The sequence below is a fragment of the Arvicola amphibius genome, chromosome 13 (genome assembly GCF_903992535.2).
Source record: "Arvicola amphibius chromosome 13, mArvAmp1.2, whole genome shotgun sequence".
Classification (NCBI taxonomy): Eukaryota; Metazoa; Chordata; class Mammalia; order Rodentia; family Cricetidae; genus Arvicola; species Arvicola amphibius.
The window spans coordinates 57,920,533-57,940,201 of NC_052059.1; the positions used below are offsets into that span (position 1 = coordinate 57,920,533).

Here is a 19,669-nt window from a genome sequence, read left to right on the forward strand (position 1 = left end):
AAATTCTGAAGCCTGCAACACACTTCCAATCAATAATTGATCAATCTCAGCATTACCTTGTGCTAGAGGACCAGGCAGATCCGTATGGGACCAGATGTGTGTTATGTACATTGGACAAAGCCTATTCCTGATTATGTCTTGTACCTGGATAAACAATAAAGTCAACTCTGTGTCATCTTGTATAAATTCAGCGGTTTCAATATGCAAGATAACTCTTTCTGCATATTGTGAGTCAGTAACTATATTAGAGGTTCTTTAAAGTCCCTTAGCACCATAAGAATGGCATATGATTCTGCCTTCTGGACAGAATTATAAGGGCTTTGTTCCACCTTACTCAATTCATCAGAATTGTAACCTGCTTTCCCTGATTTATTTGCATCAGTATAAAATGTATGGTTTCCAGTTATTGGAGCATCTCATACAATTCTAGGAAAAATCCAAAAACCTCTTTATGAGGTTAATTCTATCACTTTTGGGATAATTGCTGTTAATTTCTCCCAAAAAATTAGCACAAGCTCTTTGCCATGGTTCATTGTCTTCCCATAACTTTTTTATTTCCTCAGTAGTAAAAGGCACTATAATTTCTACTGGGTCTATACCTGCTAGTTGACAAAGTCTCAGCTTACCTTTTATAATTAATTCAGAGACCTTTTCCACATATGTTTTTAATTTTTTACTTGGTTTATTAGGTATAAATATCCACTCTAAAATAATATCTTCCCTCTGCATTAAAATCCCTGTAGGAGAAATTCTGGAAGGCCATATGACTAGAATGCAGCTAAGATTTGGGTTCACCCTATCCACATGGGCCTCCTGTAATTTTTCCTCAATCATTGTCAGTTCCTTTTCTGCTTCAGTTGTCAGTTTTCTGGGACTATTCAAATCTTTATCACCATCTAAGGTTTTGTTTAAATGAACTATTAGACCAGGTGTTATCCCAACAGCTGGTCATAGACTGGAAATGTCTCCTAACAATCTTTGGAAGTCATTAAGAGTCTGTAACCTGTCTCTCCTAATTTGTGCCTTTTGTGTTTTAATTTTCTCTAACCCTATTCTGTAACCTAGGTAATTAATATAATTTCCTCTTTGAATCTTTTCATGGGCAATTTGTAATCCCCATTTAGGCAAGACTTTCTTTTCTTCTTCAAGCATCCTTTCTAAAGTATCTTTATTTGAATCGGATAACAAAATGTCATCCATGTAATGATAAATTATTGACTTGGGAAATTGTTTACGAATTATTTCCAATGGCTTACTTACAAAATATTGGCACAATGTGGGACTATTGAGCATACCCTGTGGGAGGATAGTCCATTGATATCTCTTAGTAGGCTGAGAATTATTATAAGTAGGCACTGTGAAGGCAAATTTTTCTCTATCCTTTTCTTGTAATGGTATAGTGAAAAAACAATCTTTCAAATCAATAACTATAAGAGGCCATCCTTTTGGTAATAGAGAAGGCAAAGGAATTCCAGATTGTAGTGGGCCCATAGGTTGAATTACCTTGTTGACAGCTCTTAGATCTGTCACCATTCTCCATTTACCAGATTTCTTTTTTACAACAAACACAGGAGAATTCCAAGGGCTGGTTGATTCCTCAATATGGTGAGCATCTAGTTGCTCTTGTACCAGCTGTTCCAATGCCTGTAATTTATCTTCAGCTAAAGGCCACTGTTTAACCCATATTGGCTTCTCAGTTAGCCATTTTAAAGGTAGGGCTGTTGGTACCTCTAAAGGTTTGTTAGTTGCTTTATGTTCTTGTACAGCCTGAATGGCTGGTGACCTTTGTGCATGGTACTTTACTACCTCCTTCCCAGAATTATGAGTTTCTGAGACTGCAGGAATGTTAATCTGGGTATTCCATTGTTGTAGCAGGTCACGGCCCCATAAATTTATTGCAATATTGGCTATATATGGCCTTAGTCTTCCTATTTGCCCTTCAGGCCCTATGCATTCGACCCATCTTGTGCTTTGTTTTACACGAGATAGGGTTCCAGTTCCCAGGAACTGAACATCTACCTCTTGAAGAGGCCAATTCGGATGCCAAGCTTCTCGAGTAATGATACTTACATCCGCACCTGTGTCTAATAAGCCTTCAATAAAAATGCCATTTATACAGACTCTTAGCTTTGGTCTTTGATCATTAATAGAAGTCTGCCAAAATATACATTTACTCTGTCCTACTGGATTTTTTGACTCGTTCTCCATATGTAATTCGTCATTTAGACCAGTATTACTTTTTACAGCGGAAATTGGAGCTTTTAGTTTTCTTGGTGAGGCACGTTCTCCACTGTGACTGGGAATGAGTGAGCCACTGTTGGCTTGGGGGCCTGTGAGAGGCCCCTCAAGGGGTTTCCCGATGGTATCGGGTTGCCTTGTCTGTCTGTTGTTGACCTGCATTCGTTGGACCAATGTTGGCCTTTACTGCATCTCTTACATATACCTGAAGTCCGAGGTCTCCTATTTTTGTCATTCCCAGAGCAGATATTATTCCTAGAAGTTCTTTGTCTGCAATCCCTTTGCAGATGCCCTAATTTACCACAATTAAAACACCTGGCAGTTTGATGTCTCCTCATTGCTTTGGAAATTGCTTCTCCTACCCAAGATTCATCATTATAGCTAAATGTCTCAACATTCATCGTATGCTGAATCCATTCATCCATAGGTGCTGATCTAGACTTTAAAGGCCCAATTATCTTTTTGTAATCTACATTTGCATTTTCAAAAGCTAGAGATTCAAGAAGTATTCGTCTAGCTTCTGGGTCTGTTACCCCTATGTCCAGAGCTTTAATTAATCTTTGCAAAATTTCGATAACGTGTTCTCTCTGTCCCTGCCTAATCCTGGTATATGATTCGACCCTTTTCGCTGGATCTTGTATCCTATTCCAAGCATTTAAGGCTGCTTGGTGACATAGACATAATACTTCTTCGTCGTAAAGTGCTTGGACCTGTGGATCAGCATATGCTCCTATACCAAGAATTTGATTTTGGGAAACCTCCACATCTTTTGCTTGACCCTTGTATATGGAGTCAATTTTGTATATGGAGTCATAGTATCCACTTGTTCAGATAACCTCTGATTTTCAATAATTTTAATCCTTTCTACTAGTTGTTCATTATTAGTCTGTAGAGATTGTATCGTTCTTACGAGTGCCTTATTCTTCCTTAATGATAGAATATGGAAAATAAAACTGAAACCTAGTAACAAGCAAATTAAGGTATCCCCATAATCATATAAACCTTGCATGATATAGTCCAATGTATTAATAAACAAAACAGTAAAATTTGCGTTGGAAACGAAAACTGCCATATTACCTATTATCAAGCTGGTAGTGCTGTTGCAGAGTCGCGACTAGAACCGCTGCAAAGTTGACTAAAACGGGGTCCTGTTTCAGTGTCCGCCTTAGTATTTGTTAAAAACTGGGAAATGCGAGTTGCTCAATAAAGAAAATGTAATTAAATCAATTCCATACACAGAACTAGAAACCCAGAATCCAAGGGAAAAGAAGAGCAACCTGGAAGCCGCAGCTGTGTATGGCCTCCACGTGACAGAGTCGCCCTGAGGGGTTGCAGTTTTTCAGCAACTGCCTGCAAGCTGGTTTGCGCCACCCAAGCACTGCGCTTGCAAGGGAGATTTAAAAGCATCTCAGAAAAGAGTAGGCCAGGAGGGCAGACAGAGACTGTGCGGGCCTGTGGAGTTTAAATCCACGTGGGGAGGCAAACGATAGGGTGCGTGGGGACTTGGAGTCAATCTGAGGTGAGTAAAGAGAAAATATAAAGAATTTCAGCAAGAAAAACCACTGTGTGTAATTTATATTAAACGCTGTCTCCATGCACAAGGCACAGGCCGCTGCTGAGGGAGGGAGGGCTTGCGCCAAGCCGAGCTGGCAGCAGGCAGCCGAGCGGGGAAAGGAGGGGTCCTAAAACCAAATGTTGGGCACCAGATGATGGCGTAAATCACAAACAATCCCACACCAGTTTGGAATTATGATCAATAAAATGGTTATTTATTTAAAGGGGAAAAAACTTACAGATCACTATCCCAGACAACAGCTCTCTGCGCAATCAGGAAGGGAACCTAGTCGTCAGAAGCGGAGCAGGAAGCCAGAGAGCGAGCAGAGGGAAATGGCCGCATTTTTAAAAAGAGAGACCACGCCCCAATGGGCTGGTATCTCAGTGGCTATTGGCTGAAGGAACAGAAGGAGCTCCTGCAACACCTGCCTGTCTCACTCCTGGATCTAGTCCTCTAAACAACCACTCAAAACTAATCAAGGTTCTTGTTTATCTATTAAAGATCCAAAACAACACCGAAAGAAATCAGCTGAAGTCCTCAGCAGGGAAGCCAGTGCTGATCTAACCTTACCGAGTGCTTGAGAGATGAATGCCAATACAAAGTAAACAGGTAACCAATACATGCTTTTGTGATTTCTTGTATACTTAATTATACAAGACAGTAGACATAGTCATTGGTCACTTGGTTTCACTAGCTTTAGGGATTTCTCTGTGACACCCTAGCAGTTTAGGAAAGTCAGAGTTCATAAAGATTAGTTCATCAGACTATTCCAACAGATGGTTCCTCAGTATGATCAGAAGTCTCAGATGTTAATGAGAAGAGGTACTGAAACTCTGCCTTGCCAAATATGGTGCAGAATCAGCTTTTAATAAGTACTGTATGACTGTGTCTGTGTTTAAGTAGTGCTATAGCTGTTTTGTGGTAAATTTGGTTTCAGCATTATTTTTTAAGAAAAAAAGGGAAAAAGAAAAACAGCAAAGAAATATAAAAAAGATCTTACCAGAATGAAAAAAAATGTAAGAGATAAGAAAAGCCACACTTTTGTATCAGTGCAGACACAGTGGACTTCCTGGGGTTTCAGGCCCTCTTCAACCACAACCTTACCACCCTCTTTTCCTGGTCTTTATCCAGGATTAGCTCAGAGGATGTCAATGTGGTGACCATGTCATTTTTACCCAAACAAGGAAACTTCCTTAGATTCTAAAGCCAACCAGAGCAGAGATGCACAGGTTTAAAAGGCCTGTGAGGTCACTGAGCGCTCACCTCCTTCATCCTTCAAGGGCTGTGTCCACTCTGCCCTCCTCCAGCCTGAGCAGCCTCCTAAGGAGATGGCAGCAGTCCTGATTCTCCTGACCTTTCTTCTGCCACTTGGAGCTGGTGCAGGTGAGTGAACAACCCTGTCCCAGAGATTAATTCCCATAATTCCTCTGTGGAGTCTCTGCCCAGCTCTAGTCAGGAACTTCCTGCACTGAGGGCTTCCTGAACCTCAGGAACCAGACCAACCCAGACCTGGAAGCCTGTCACTGGCTAGATCCTCCACAAGGTCTGAAGAAGTGCGGTGTCCTCAGAGGACATGGAAGACCTAAGCTTCTCCCTGCTCTTTGTGTCACCTGGATAGTGGACCATCTCAAGAAAGAGATGTAGCAGAGAATGAAAAATACTAAAATGTTTACTATTATGTACTCTACCGGAACCCAGATCCAGGGCAGATTTTATGACCAGTCAGCACGGAGATAAAAACACCAGTTGTAGAATATTAGCATTATTTATTAATCTCCACCTCCAGGCTAATAAATCTAGAGGCCCAGGGTGACAAGATGCCTGGGCTGTATACTCCATTTCCTTTGTAGTCTGGTTTTGCTTGGCCTTCCACTTCTTTCTGCAGGTCCCCAGCTACAGACATTATGCCAGAGGAATCCTACAATATCCCCTAGGCTCTGATTCCCTTGAGCTCTGAGCCACCAGCCCTCTAGCTAAGTAAAAATCATTCTTCCATGCAGCTAATTCATTTATGAGAACCTAGGATATGATAGGCACCAGAACAGGAGAACTTTAGAAAATCCCACTCTAAAGACCTTGGGGTAAAAGGTGACAAAATTAGCAGAAATACAGACAGGAGAGGCGTCCGGAGACCCATTACCTGAGAAAGACTATCATGAACAATCCAGCATTCCCTTTGTTTCTAGCATCATAAAGAGAAGTTTGTCCCTCCGTGTATTTGTAAAGCGGGGGCTGGAGGACAAGTCCTACCCAGCTCTGCTCAGAACAGGGCACTGATGCTTCAGACTCATCAAAGATCAAGGAATTCTGTCCACAACATTCTTTGGGAACTGTAGATCTCACCCCATCACCCCCGTAGATTTTCCATCCTACCTCATCTGCTGTTCCCAGACACCTCATATTCTAGCCTTTCTTTCAGAGGAGATCATCGGGGGCCATGAGGTCAAGCCCCACTACCGCCCCTACATGGCATTTATTGTATTTGTGAATGATGATGGCAAACGTGATGGCTGTGGAGGCTTCCTGGTGAAAGACAACTTTGTGCTGACAGCTGCTCACTGCATGGGAAGGTGAGAAGGAGCTAGGCCGTGCTTTCTGAGACTCCAGGAGGATTTTCAAGCTTCTACTCATGGATTCTCCTCTGAGAGTTCACTGGAGGGCAGAGCTGTGAGAATGGAAGCCTGTCATCATGGAAACTTTGTGGTCAAAGGGTGAGAGCCCAGAGGCAGCAGCACACTTGAGGTGAAAGCAACTACACTGGTCAGAGAAAAGCAGTGGCTGAGGTTGAAAGTGCACATTAAGAGTTAATGCAAACATTGGGGTATTGCCTGGAAACAAGAGCAAGTTCCCAGGAGTCTAGTGTTCTTGTAACGGAAGGACCAGTGTTTCACACCCTGACGCCCTTCTCTTTCCTCAGTCCCCACAGTTAGAGCCCCACCCTGCCCACCCAGCCTCTTGCAGCTCCTGCACTGTGTCCTCTCTCACTCCACATCTCTCATCTCCACTCTGCTCTCTACAGTGCAATGAACATCACTCTAGGAGCCCACAACATCAGCATCCAGGAGGAGACCCAGCAGATCATCCCTGTGGCTAAAGCCATCCCACACCCAGACTACAATCCTAAGGCTGGCTCCAGTGACATCATGCTCTTAAAGGTGAGAACTGCCCCCACAGCTCTCTGAGCTCTGCTTGCTGCAGGAATTGCCCCTTCCCTCCTCCTCTCCTTCTGTTCTTTCCCTTCCTGCCATCCTGACTTTCAAAGAGTCCCAGGGTCCAGGCTCCTGGCTGAGCTGCTCTCTCCTTCTTCTTCCCTCACAGCTGGAGAGGAAGGCAAAGAGGACTAGAGCTGTGAAGCCCCTCAACCTGCCCAGGCGTAATGTCCAAGTGAAGCCAGGGGACATGTGCTATGTGGCTGGTTGGGGAATGATGGACCCAAAAGGTGACTATTCAAACACACTTCAAGAGGTAGAGCTGACAGTCCAGAAGGATAAGAAGTGTGAGTCCCGCTTTCCACGTCGTTACAACAAAGCCATTCAGATCTGTGTGGGGGACCCAAAGATCAATCGTACTGCTTCTAGTGTAAGTTGAATTGTCTTCCTCTCTGGGTTCCATGGGAGGGGAAAAGCAATCTGGGACCTATAGACCAGACATCAAAATACTCCTCTGCCAACTGGTTATGATCGTACTCCCTGGGAACAGCAGTCACAGTAACTAACTAGGCTCTCAGAGCTGACAAGGAGCCTTGGTGAAGGAAGCTGGCTGAAAGCAGGATTTGCACAGCCCTCCTGACTCCCAGGCCCAGGCTTTAGAATGCTTTGCTCTGCCTGTGTTATTACCTCAAGCAGGGGTCTCCTCAGAGCAGGCACCCACATTTGTCAATGGTCTGGTCCTCCATGCTCACATCAGGCTCACTCACCTGTCTCCATGTCTCTTAAACTATAGCCTGGATCTGAGGGTATGATACACCCTTATAGTGAGTGGATCACAGACCTGAAGACAGGGTAGAGATGGGGCTCAGGAGGGAGATGAAGCAGTAACCCTGTCCATAATCAGAGTGAGAAACCCAGGGACCCCAGGCCTGCTCTCTGATCTCCCACAAGCAGAACATACAATTCATGTACTTTGAAGAGAAGCCTTGACGTGAGAGGGAGGCTGGGAATATGGTGAACTGCTCAGTCCCCTGTTGTAGTGGCATTTTAATTATATTTTAATAAACAAAGACTGCCTGAAGTTCTGAGAGTGAAACATTTTCACTGGTCAGCCTTACAGGCCAGATAACACACACCTTTAATCCCAGTAGTCACAAGAACATGCACCTTTTATCCCAATGATGTACATCTTTAATCCCAGTCCTAGAGAAGAATATAAAACGGGGCCAGACAACTCTCAGATGCAGTCTCCTTATGAGATTCCAGGTGGTAGGAGCTCCATTTCAGACAGAGGTTGAGGTAAGAGCCTGTGGCTGACTGCTTTAGTCTTTGGATCTTAAGATTAAGTCCAAATTTCTGAGTCTGTGTTTTCAATAATCATGCAACAAGAAGCAGTTTTGTCTGTTGGTTTAGTAGAGTAAAGCCAAATCCAGGCAGAGATATAGAGAGAAAGTAGGCAGAGTCAGGGAGATACCGTGTAGCTGCCACAGGCGAAAGATGGTAGCCACCAGTAGGCCACAACCTCATGGTCATACAAAGATCACTAGAAATGGGTTACTTTAAGATATAAGAGTTAGCTAGAAATACACCTAAGCTATTGACCAAAGAGTGTTGTAATTAATATAGGTTCTGTGTTCTTATGTGGGTCTGGACAGCCAGGAAATGAATCGTCTCCACTTACACCCTGTGACTCTTCTCCTTTCACAGGGGGATTCTGGAGGACCTCTCGTGTGTAAAAAAGCAGCTGCAGGCATTGTCTCCCTTGGGGACAAAAATGATTCAGCTCCATGTGTCTTCACCAGAGTGTCAAGTTTCCTATCCTGGATAAAGAAAACTATGAATCGTAGCTAACTACAGAGCAAACCAGATCTCTCCCGGAGTCATCATCTTCCCTAAGGCAGAGTCCAGGATTGTCTTAGGACAGATGCCAGCATCTCAATAAAGGTCTCTTTGCAGAATCAAAAGACTGGTTTCATTTCACAGGGACCAACTCTGTGCTTAGCCAGCCAATGTCACACTTTTGCTCTTTGCTCACCCTAACTCCATACACACACCTTGCCCAAAGCTCAGGCGATGCCACTGAGCAGCTCCTTTTAACTTGTCCCACTGTGCAGTGCCTGCCCTTTTGACTGGCTCAAAGCTGAGTGTGGGTGTCTCTTGTCTTGGGTCTCAGGGAAAACTCTTTTCCTCCTCTGCATCATATGGAAGAAAGGAGAGAGAAAGCACCATGGGTACTGAAGAAGGGAGCCTGATCTGAGCCTAGGATTCCTTGAGCAAGTGACCTCAATTACATCTCATCTCCAATCAGTAACTTGGTGGCATCTCATACAAAAGATGAGCCCATGCTCAGACTCCCCCTGGAGAGAAACCCCTGGGCTCCTCCCACAGCTGCATGGTGAAGGTGTTCAAAGCCCCCTTGCTTTGCTCCCTTGAGCACATATTGGAGTAGAATCAGAGGCAGTAAATGCCTTAAACACAGACTGCTTGAGATTCCTTTAATCCATGGAAGTATCTCCCAGCCCTCACTGTTTGTATAGAGCTTACTGGGCTCCCCTAACATTTGTACTGATGTTCTGTATCTGAGGAAGGAAGTACTTCAATTCAACAAGACTCAACTTCTCTGCTTCCCCAGGCCATTGCTGTCCACCAAGCCTTGAAGGACACAGATCAGACACAAAAACATAAGGTCTTCTTGTTCGTGCTGGGGAATCCCACTGGTGTTCCTCCATTGTCTTGTACTATGTCAGACATCTGCCAGCACCATTTTCTGGGGACTTAGAGAATATAGAGCTTCTGTTCTTCATTTGTGTCCTAAGCCACCTTTCTGGGGTGATTTTTGGTGACTATGTCCCCTCTAGGCTCATGTATTTGAGCACTTGCTTCCTGATTGATGATGTTGTTTGGGGACCTTAGGAAATATGGTTTTGATGGAGCAAGTCCATCACTGGGGCAGGAATTGACTCAGGCCATTACCAATCTTCTCTCTCTCTCTCTGCTATTATTCTCTTTCTCTCTCTCTCTCTCTCTCTCTCTCTCTCTCTCTCTCTCTCTCTCTCTCTGTGTGTGTGTGTGTGTGTGTGTATAACTATATTTTATAGCTCTTGAGCTTGAAATTTGTTGATGAGAACATGTTCAATCTGTGCAATATGAACATATGTGTGCTCTTGGAGTTGTGAAACATGCCTGACTTCAGTGTGATGCTGCCAGTGTTTTATCATCCAAGGGAAGACAGTCAAACTGGCACCACCCTATTGTCCTGTGCTCCTGGTGACTTAGCAAACCAACAGAAGTTATCAATGAAATTTTAATCTACATGGCAGAATGGGTTTTTAATGGTATTTGGAAAACAAGTAAGCATTCCTTTTTGATCATTAAGACACATACACCACAGTCTTGCCTCACATACCACCACCCATCCACCGTTTTACAATCAGCTCTCACTCTGCACTGCATCTGCAGCTGATATGTAGAAATATTCAAATCTTGGTATTTTTTTCAATTTTCACAATAAAAATATATATAGTTCCTTAACTCTTATTATTTTTAATTGCAGCATGACTTCTATACCATGATAGAATATAACACAACTCAAAAAAAGAGAGAAGATCACTCAACTGAAAGGGGGCAGACAGGTACTTTTTGTCAGGTAAATATAAGACTCTTGTTATACCTTTCAGAATTTGCGAATGTTTATAAAGGTGGTAACGGAGAAGGCATTACATGCAAACTGTTCTACCTAACATAGCAGCTGTCGAGGATGTTGACTTAAGGACAAAGCAGTGGAAATGAGAAGGGACGTCTTCTCAATAACATCAAACACTTAAAGTTTCATTTTAGGATGGTGAGGATATGGCTCAGTGGGTTAGAGCACTGGATGAACAAGAAGGAGAATCTGAGTTCAGATCCCAGCACCCACATAACAGATGCTGCTTGGGGCTGATCGCCTGTATCCTTAGTGCAGACACAGGAAGACTGCTGATGCTTGCTGAGACCAGCCCCAGAAAAACAGTCTTCTCCTGGATCAGAGAGAGACCCCATCTCAAAGGACTAAGATGGAAAACAGTAGAGGACCCTGACATCTTTCTCTGTACTCATATAGGTATGGGACACATACTCTGACATACATGTTTACACACAAGCACCACATTTAAAGAGATAGTCACACCTGTTCTAGTTATGTTCTGTTACTCTGATAAAAACACTGCCCCAAAGTGCTTGACCAGGAAAGGGTTGATTTGGCTCACATGTCCCACCTGCACTCCTTCACTGATGGAGTCAGGGCAGGCAGGTCTCAAGCAGGAGCAGAGGCAGGAACCTCGGAGGAAAGCTGCCTGCTGGTTCAGCTTGCTTTGGCACTACCCGTAGTGGACTAGTCCCAGTTCCATCCATTAGCAACCAAAAAGTACCCCCACAAACATGCCCATAGTCAATCTAAAGGACACAATCCTCAATTGAGGGCTCCTCTTCCGGTGTTTCTAATTTATGTTGAGTTGACAGAAAGTACCCAGCTCCGCCGATCAGATAGGCTCTGTGTGTGGTAAAAAGCTAGACATGTGGTTATGTGGTTATATTTAAAATAACAAAACAAAACAAATCATGAAAACCGTTTTGTGTTAGTTAGTGCATTGAGAGGTGTACAAATAGAGTTCCAGATCTGATATGTTCTAAGAAGTGAGGGATATTTATTAATAAACTCATTGGGTTTCACCAGACTACAACCAAGAGAACAGAACAAACTGAGAAAAACATTCTATCCAAAGAATTTTGGAGTCCAGAAGTACTCATGTTAGATATTATTCTTTGGGGATGGATGGCAGTGCCAATGCAAAGAACAGCCCAACCTGACAATTTGGTTCCAGGTAGTGATGGTGGAGCTAACGTCATTGAAGGAATAACGCCATTGAAAGATACTCATAAGTAGTCTTTTTGTATGGGGCATTGGAAATATATCAAAGTGGTTTTCTTTGTTCACAATCAACCTAACTAGTACAGCTGCTGCTGATACCCAGCGATGGTAGTTTAAAGAGACAGACCCAGCCTGGCAGTGGTGGAGAAACCTTAATCCCAGTACTGGGGCACAGAGGCAGCTTGGTCTCTGAGATCAAGCACAGCCTGGTCTACAGAGAAAGTTCCACAACAGCCATGGATACACACAGACACCCTGTCTCAAAAATAAATAAATGAGTGAGCAAATAAAATAAATTAAAAATGTTAATCAAAAGAAAATAAGTGGAACTTGTAAAATTAAGCCAAGACAGTACAATTATCACACAATACTTATGATTAATAATGTGTCCTTGCAGAGATCATCAAGAAAATTTATGAAAAATGAAGAAGGTCTCAATTGGAATTGTGGGGGATGAATTTGAGCAAAAATGACTAAAAAACATTGGTTACACATATAAAATTGTCAAAGAAGACAAGCTAAATTCTAAAAAGAAGTTTAATGAAAAATCATTAGAAATGGGTAATCTCTCCAGTACTGAGTTTCAGAAGGGACAAGGGATTAAATCATCTTCAATGCCAGGAGTTCCTGAAAAGTGTTCATGGTAACTATGGTTAAATCATTTACATTTTAGAGGTAGGGTAGCCACTCTGTGGACATTACCAAAACATTATTAGGTTACTCACAATGTTGTAAACAGTATTTCTGCCAGAATTTGGGTATGAAAACTCAATTACAGATTGACCTTTTAGTGGATTTGACTGTTTATTTCATCTTTAATGGGAAAACCAACCTCTCAATACCATGTTTTACACCTAAGTGCCCCAGGAGAAGGTGGAGTCACTTAAGCTCCATTTAGGGCAAATAATTGCATTTCAATGCAGCTCAATAAGATTTGTAAATAGTGACATGATCTTGCTATTGCATTCGACAGAAAATCTGAACACAGATATCAAGATTTCCAGAAATAATATCACTATATGTTATAATCACAAGTTCATTTTCATCAGGACTTATATACCAAAATTCCCTTCTGAGATTTACTTGGAAATGCCTAGATCTGCAATTCTCTCTTCAACCTAAAATTATTTTCAATCATGTTTGTTCTCTACATTCATGGGCCTCTTATAGGACCTTCTCAGAGACAAGAGCTCCCCCTTCACAGTCACACTGGATCCACATCACCAGCTTTTCATAGCACCTACACTTGTGAGTCACAGGTCTCAGTAACTGAGCATGCAGGCCTGGAAAGATGGCTCAGACATCTTAATGATAGAGCCTGCTCTTACAGAGGACCCTAGTTCAGTTCTGAGCACCCATATTGATTGTCTCATAACACTTATAACCTCAGCTCCTCTGGCCTCCAAGGGCGTGTGTACTCACATGTACATGCCCCAAGCAGAACAGAGACACATACGCATAATCAATACTTAAAATCCTTGACATGATGAGGGAACTACACCTGTGAAATTTCAGCAATATGACTGCTTAAATAAGATCTGCACAATGACAACACTAGTAGACCTTCCAAAGTGGTTGGGGAAACAGCAGGGGCCCCATCCCAAGATGAAGAGCAATAAACTATAAAGTGCTGAGAGAGAGAGAATTAGTCTTCCCCAAAGATGTATGTGTATGTTGAGAGAGAGAAAAAAATAGAGAATGGTAATTAAAGTATGAGAGGCCTTGAATCTGAAGGGGATGGAGCAACCTGAATGGAGTTAGAGGGATAATGGCTGATGACATGCTTATATTTAATTTTTCAATATTTCCAAATGGTAAGAGTAAAATTAGAACCAAAATATCTTACCTTATATAGGAATTCACTGAGACTGGAGCTATGTTCATCAAGCCAGGTGTATTTAACAAGTCCATTTGCTTTTCTAAAGAAATGTCAAATGACCCACAAGTTTGTGTTGTCCTCATTCACTATTTTTGTTTGTTTCTTTGCTTTATTTTGCTATTTTTTTCTATTCAGAAACAGGGTTTCTATGAGTCATCCTGTACATCCTGGAACTCACTATGTGGACCAGATTGACCTTGAACTAACAGACATATGTCTGCCTCTGCCTGTGAGTGCTAGTATTAAAGGGTTTGCCACCTCTGTTCTCCTTAATTTTATGATGAAATCACAGTAAAATAAATACTACACTTAGCTGTGTTTGCTTTAGTTATTAGATATCACTAAATTGGAACCCGTTCCATGGTTTTAAAAGATTCTCTCAACATGGATACCATATCATTAAGATTATTATATTCTGTTAGGATTTTATTGCATACCTGTATGCACAGATAATGTATCGTTTATACATGGTATCTTTTCAGGGAGGATTTACCAATTTTTATAATAGCATATATATTTATATATACGTATATATCATAGATATCTATAATATAGTATAATAACGTGTATCCCAAAAAATTTGTCCCTTCATTGTAGCCCAAAAACAACACAGAGTTTCAACCCATGGACTGGATGATTAATTTATCCAATTAATATCTGGACTGCAGTTAACAGCTTGGAAGAGAAAGAGTCTATGGATACCAAATATGAAAAAAAAGGAAATTAAAAACTCTCTGAGAAATCTGTGGAGATAAAAGAGGACCCAGGGTGCTCTGAGGTTGTTCTGAATGTCCATGCTGAAACACACACACACACACACACACACACACACACACAGACAGACACACAAACAAACACACACCTCTGTTCTTAGGGCAAGCCAGCCTGTCTCAGTTCCCAGAGTTGATCTCACACAGCTCTCCTCATCCCATGCCCTAAGCTCAGATCCTCAGCTCACTCCAGTCCTTAGCAGCCTCTTCCAGAGCTGGGTCCCTGTCTGTCTCACTCCTGGATCTAGTCCACTAAACAACCACTCAAGACTAATCAAGGTTCTTGTTTATCTATGAAAGATCCAAAGCAACACTGTAGGAAATCCACTGAAGTCCTCAGCAGGGAAGCCATTGCTGATCTAACCTTACTGACTGCTTGAGAGATGAATGCCAATACAAAGTAAACAGGTAATGAATACATGCTTTTGTGATTTGTTAGTGTACTTAATTATACAAGACAGTAGACATGATCATTGGTCACTAGGTTTCACTTGCTTTAGGGATTTCTCTGTGACACCCTAGTCATTTCGGAGAGTGAGAGAGCATGAAGATTAACTCATCAGACTATTCCAACAGATGGTTCCTCAGTATGATCAGAAGTCTCAGATGTTAATGTGAATACGTACTGAAACTCTGCCTCGCCAAATATGGTGCAGTATCAGCTTTTAATAAGTACTGTATATCTTTGTCTGTGTATATGTAGTGCTATAGCTTTTTGTGGTAAATTGTGTGTATGCATTATTTTTTTTTAAAAAAAAGGAAGAAAGAAAAAAACCAAAGAAATTAAAAAAGATATTACCAGGATGGAAAAAAATGTAAGAGATAAGAAAAGCCACACTTTTGTCTCATTGCTTGCACAGTGGACTTTATGGCTTCTCGGGCCCTCTTCAACCACAACCTTAACACCCTCTTTTTCTGATCTTTATCCAGGATTAGCTCAGAGGATGTCAATGTTGTGACAGTGACATTTTTACCCAAATCAGGACACTTGCTTAGCTACTAAAGCCAATCATAGCAGAGGGGCACAGGTTTAAAAGGCCTGTGAGATCACTGAGCGCTCACCTCCTTTATCCTTCAAGGGCTGTGTCCACTCTGTCCTCCTCCAGCCCGAGCAGCCTCCCAAGAAGATGGCTCAAGTCCTGATTCCCCTGACCTTTCTTCTGCCTCTTGGAGCTGGTGCAGGTGAGTGAACACCCTGTATCCGAGGTGCCATCCCATAATACCCCTGTGGAGTCTCTGCCCAGCTCTAGTCAGGAACTTCCTGCACTGAACCAAGAGCTTCCTGAACCTCAGGTCCCAGACCAACCCAGACCTGGAAGCCTGTCACTGGCTAGATCCTCAACAAGGTCTGAAGAAGGGCGGTGTCCTCAGAGGACATGGTGGGCTTTAGCTTCTCCCTGCTCTTTGTGTCTCCTGTAGAGTGGACCATCCCAAGAAAGAGATGTAGCATAGAATGCAAAGTTACTAAATTTATACCATTAACTTTACCTGAGTCCAAGCCCAGGGCAGTTTTTTGACCAGTCAGTAGTGATGTAAGGACACTAGTTGAAGAATATCAACATTATTTATTAATCTCCACCCTCGGGCTACTAAATCTAGAGGCCCAGGGTGACAAGATGCCTGTGCTGTACACTCCATTACCTTTGCAGTCTGGTTTTGCTTGGCCCTCCACTTCTTTCTGCAGGTCCCCAGCTACTGCCATTATACCAGCGGAATCATACAATATCCCCTAGGCTCTGATTTCCTTGAGCTCTGAGCCACCAGCCCTCCAGCTAAGTAGAAATCATTCTTCCATGCAGCTAATTCATTTATGAGAACCTAGGATATGATGGGCACCAGAAGAGGAGAACTTTAGAAAATCCCTCTCTAAAGACCTTGGGATAAAAGGTGACGAAATTAGCAAACCAAGACAGGAGAGGTGTCTGGAGACCTATTACCAGAGAAAGACTAACAAGAGCCACTCAGGATCCCATTGGCCTCTAGCATCACAAAGAAAGAAGTTTGTCCCTCCCTGTATTTGTAGAGCAGGGGCTGGAGGACAAGTCCTACCCAGCTCTGCTCTGAACAGGGCACTATGTCTTCAGATTCAACAAAGATCAATCTATGTGCAAGGAATTCTGTCCACAACAGTCTTGGGGAACTGTAGATCTCACCACATTACCCTTCCCTAGGTCTTTCCTCCTACATCATCTCCTACTCCCAGACACTCCATATTCTTGCCTTTTGGTTCAGAGGAGATCAATGGGGGCCATGAGGTCAAGCCCCACTCCCGCCCCTTCATGGCATTTATTCCATTTGTGAATGATGATGGGTAAAGGCATCGCTGCGGAGGCTTCCTGGTGAAAGACAACTTCGTGCTGACAGCTGCTCACTGCAGGGGAAGGTGAGGAGAAGGAGCTATGCTTTTCCAATTCTAACTTCCATCTTGTACTCATCGATGCAGTTGTGAGAGCCCACTGAGGGCAGGGCTGTGACAATGGAAGTCTGTCTTCAGGGAAACTTTGAGGTCAAAGGGTGAGAGTTCAGAGGCAGCAGCACAGTTGAGTTGAAAGCAACTACACTGGTCAGACTACAGCAGTGGTTGAGGTTGAAAGTGCACATAAGAGTCAATGAAAACTTTGGAGTATTGCCTGGAAACAAGAGCAAGTTCCCAGGAGTCTAGTGTTCTTGTAAAGGAAGAAGCAGTGGTTCACACCCTTATCCCCATTCTGTCTCCTCAGTCCCCTCAGTTAGAGCCCCACCCTGCCCACCCAGCCTCTTGCAGCTCCTACACTGTGTCCTCTCTCACTCCACATCTCTCACCTGCACTCTGCTCTCTGCAGCTCAATGAGAGTCATTCTAGGAGCCCACAACATCAGCATCCGGGAGGAGACCCAGCAGATCATCCCTGTGGCTAAAGCCATCCCACACCCAGACTACAATCTTAAGGATGACTCCAGTGACATCATGCTCTTAAAGGTGAGTACTGGGAGCACAGCTCTCTGAGCTCTGCTTGCTGCACAAATTGTCCCTCTCCTCCTCCTCTCATTCTGTTCTTTTTTTCTGACATCCTGGCTTTCAAACGGTCCCAGGTATCAGTCTCTTGGCTGAGGTGCTCTCTCCTTCTTCTTCCCCCACAGCTGGAGAGGAAGGCAAAGAGGACTAGAGCTGTGAGGCCCCTCAGGCTGCCCATGAGTAATTTCCATGTGAAGCCAGGGGATGTGTGCTATGTGGCTGGTTGGGGAATGTTGGGTCCGAAGGGCAAACTCCCAGATACATTGCATGCAGTGGAGCTGAGAGTCCAGAGGGATCAGGAGTGTGAGTCCCGTTTTCCTCGTCGTTACAACAAAGCCACTGCGATCTGTGTGGGGGACCCAAAGACCAAGCGAGCTTCCTTTATGGTAAATTGGATTGTCCTTCTCTCTGGGCTCCATGGGAGGAGAAATGCAATCTGGAACCTAGAGACCAAACATCGAGAGACTCTTATCCCCATTGTTCATTATCTTACTCCCTGGCAACAGCAGTCACAGTAACTAACTCGAGCCTCAGATCTGACAAGGAACCTTGGTGAAGGCAGCTGGCTTTAAGCAAATTTGCCCAGACTATCTGACACCCAGGCCCAGGCTTTAGAAAGCAGAGATCCCTCTGTGTGTCATTATCATAAGCAGGCGCCCACATTTGTCAATGTTCTGGTCCTCCATGCTCACATCAGGCTCACTTACCTGTCCCTATGTCTCTTAAAAATGGCCTGGAGTTGAGGGTCCCACACACCTTCATATGGAGTGGATCACAATGAGAAAGGGTGGAGGCCAGGCTCAGGAGGGAGGTGAAGCCTTAAGCCTATCCACAATCAGAATGGGAACCCCAGGGACCTCAGGCCTCCCCTCCATTTCTCTCAGCACATATTTCATATACCTTGGAGAGCAACCTTCACATGGGAGGGAGGCTGGGACTAGGGTGAACAACAGCTCAGTCCTCTGTGACCCTTCTCCATTCACAGGGGGATTCTGGAGGACCTCTCGTGTGTAAAAACAGAGCTGCAGGCATTGTGTCCTTGACATATACTGATGGTTCAGCACCAGGAACCTTCACCAGAGTGTCAAGTTTCCTATCCTGGATAAAGTTAATGATAAAACACAGCTAAGTACAGAGCAAACCAGACCCCTCCCTGACTCACCATCTTCCCTACACTGAGTCCAGGACTGTCCTAGGACACCAGCAAGTCAATAAACGTCACTTTGCAGAATTGAAAGACTGGCTTCCTGCTCATTCACAGGGACCAACTCTGTACTTAGCAGACCAATGTCCTACTTTTCTTCTCTGCTCACTCCAACACCATACACATCCTCGCCCCAAGTCTCAGGCATTGGACACCTTGTTTGTACTTGTCTCACTTTACAGTGCCCATCTTTCTGACAAGGCCATAGTTGAGCATGGGTGTCACTTTTCGTGGGACTCAGCATGAACTTTTGTCCTCCTCTGTGTCAATGAGAGAAAGGAGAGGAAAAGCACCATTGGTCCTGGAGATATGAGACAGAGCTGAGGTCACTGTAGATGGTCCTTCCCAGGCAGGGTATCTCTGTCCCACAGCTTCATCCTTAAAGTGATAGCAATTTCAGATAGTTCTGTTTTACATCTAGAATTCATTTTGGTATCATCTTCTGGAAACAGGCTAAGTTTCCTCCAGTCTCTAAGCTCCACCCCCATCTTTTTTTTTGCCTGCTCTTATGAGTTATCAGCGTCTATGCTTTAAAGTCCACACTAATCTGAACATGTCCCTACCACTTATCCCCCTACCTAGGACACACAGATCCACATGTGATCCCATTCATTAGAGTCTCAGACCTGTGGTGTCAGCCTAATCATTACCAGGCAGGGAGGGGGCTCTCAAATATCCAGGACAGAAATGTCATTATAGAGGCTCCATGCAGGCCAGGGCTCTCAATGTGTGTCCAAAACCTTTTACCCCACCTCCCACATGCTCAGATCTAGGGAAGCTCTTCACAGTCAGCTCACTCACACCCCCGACCTCCCTATGTGCTCAGCATCCATAGCAGCAGGGTCTCTCAGCAGCATGAGCTCCTCTGAGCTTGTTCATCTCAATGATTGCAAGCTTTTAGGCTATGGTGCCCTGCTGTCATTTGGTCGCTGTCAGTCTTTGACATCCCCAAGGCAAAAGACAAAAATCTCTAC

The 19,669-nt window shown here is 43.6% G+C and overlaps 1 protein-coding gene and 1 pseudogene across 2 annotated transcripts; both read left to right on the forward strand.

Annotated features, from left to right (window-relative positions):
• Positions 1-5,121: 5,121 nt before the first annotated feature.
• On the forward strand, positions 5,122-8,858 carry LOC119799953 (granzyme C-like). Of its 2 annotated transcripts, XM_038309866.1 has the most exons (5): positions 5,122-5,176; positions 6,213-6,363; positions 6,813-6,948; positions 7,112-7,372; positions 8,650-8,858. In XM_038309866.1, the coding sequence occupies exons 1-5, from the start codon at positions 5,122-5,124 to the stop codon at positions 8,791-8,793; spliced, it is 747 nt and encodes a 248-aa protein (XP_038165794.1). In that variant the 3' UTR covers positions 8,794-8,858. The 2 variants fall into 2 exon arrangements, with proteins under 2 accessions (XP_038165794.1, XP_038165795.1); XM_038309867.1 differs by lacking the exon at positions 7,112-7,372.
• Positions 8,859-15,624: 6,766 nt separating this feature from the next.
• Positions 15,625-18,620, forward strand: LOC119799952 (annotated as a pseudogene).
• The last annotated feature ends 1,049 nt before the right edge of the window (positions 18,621-19,669 follow it).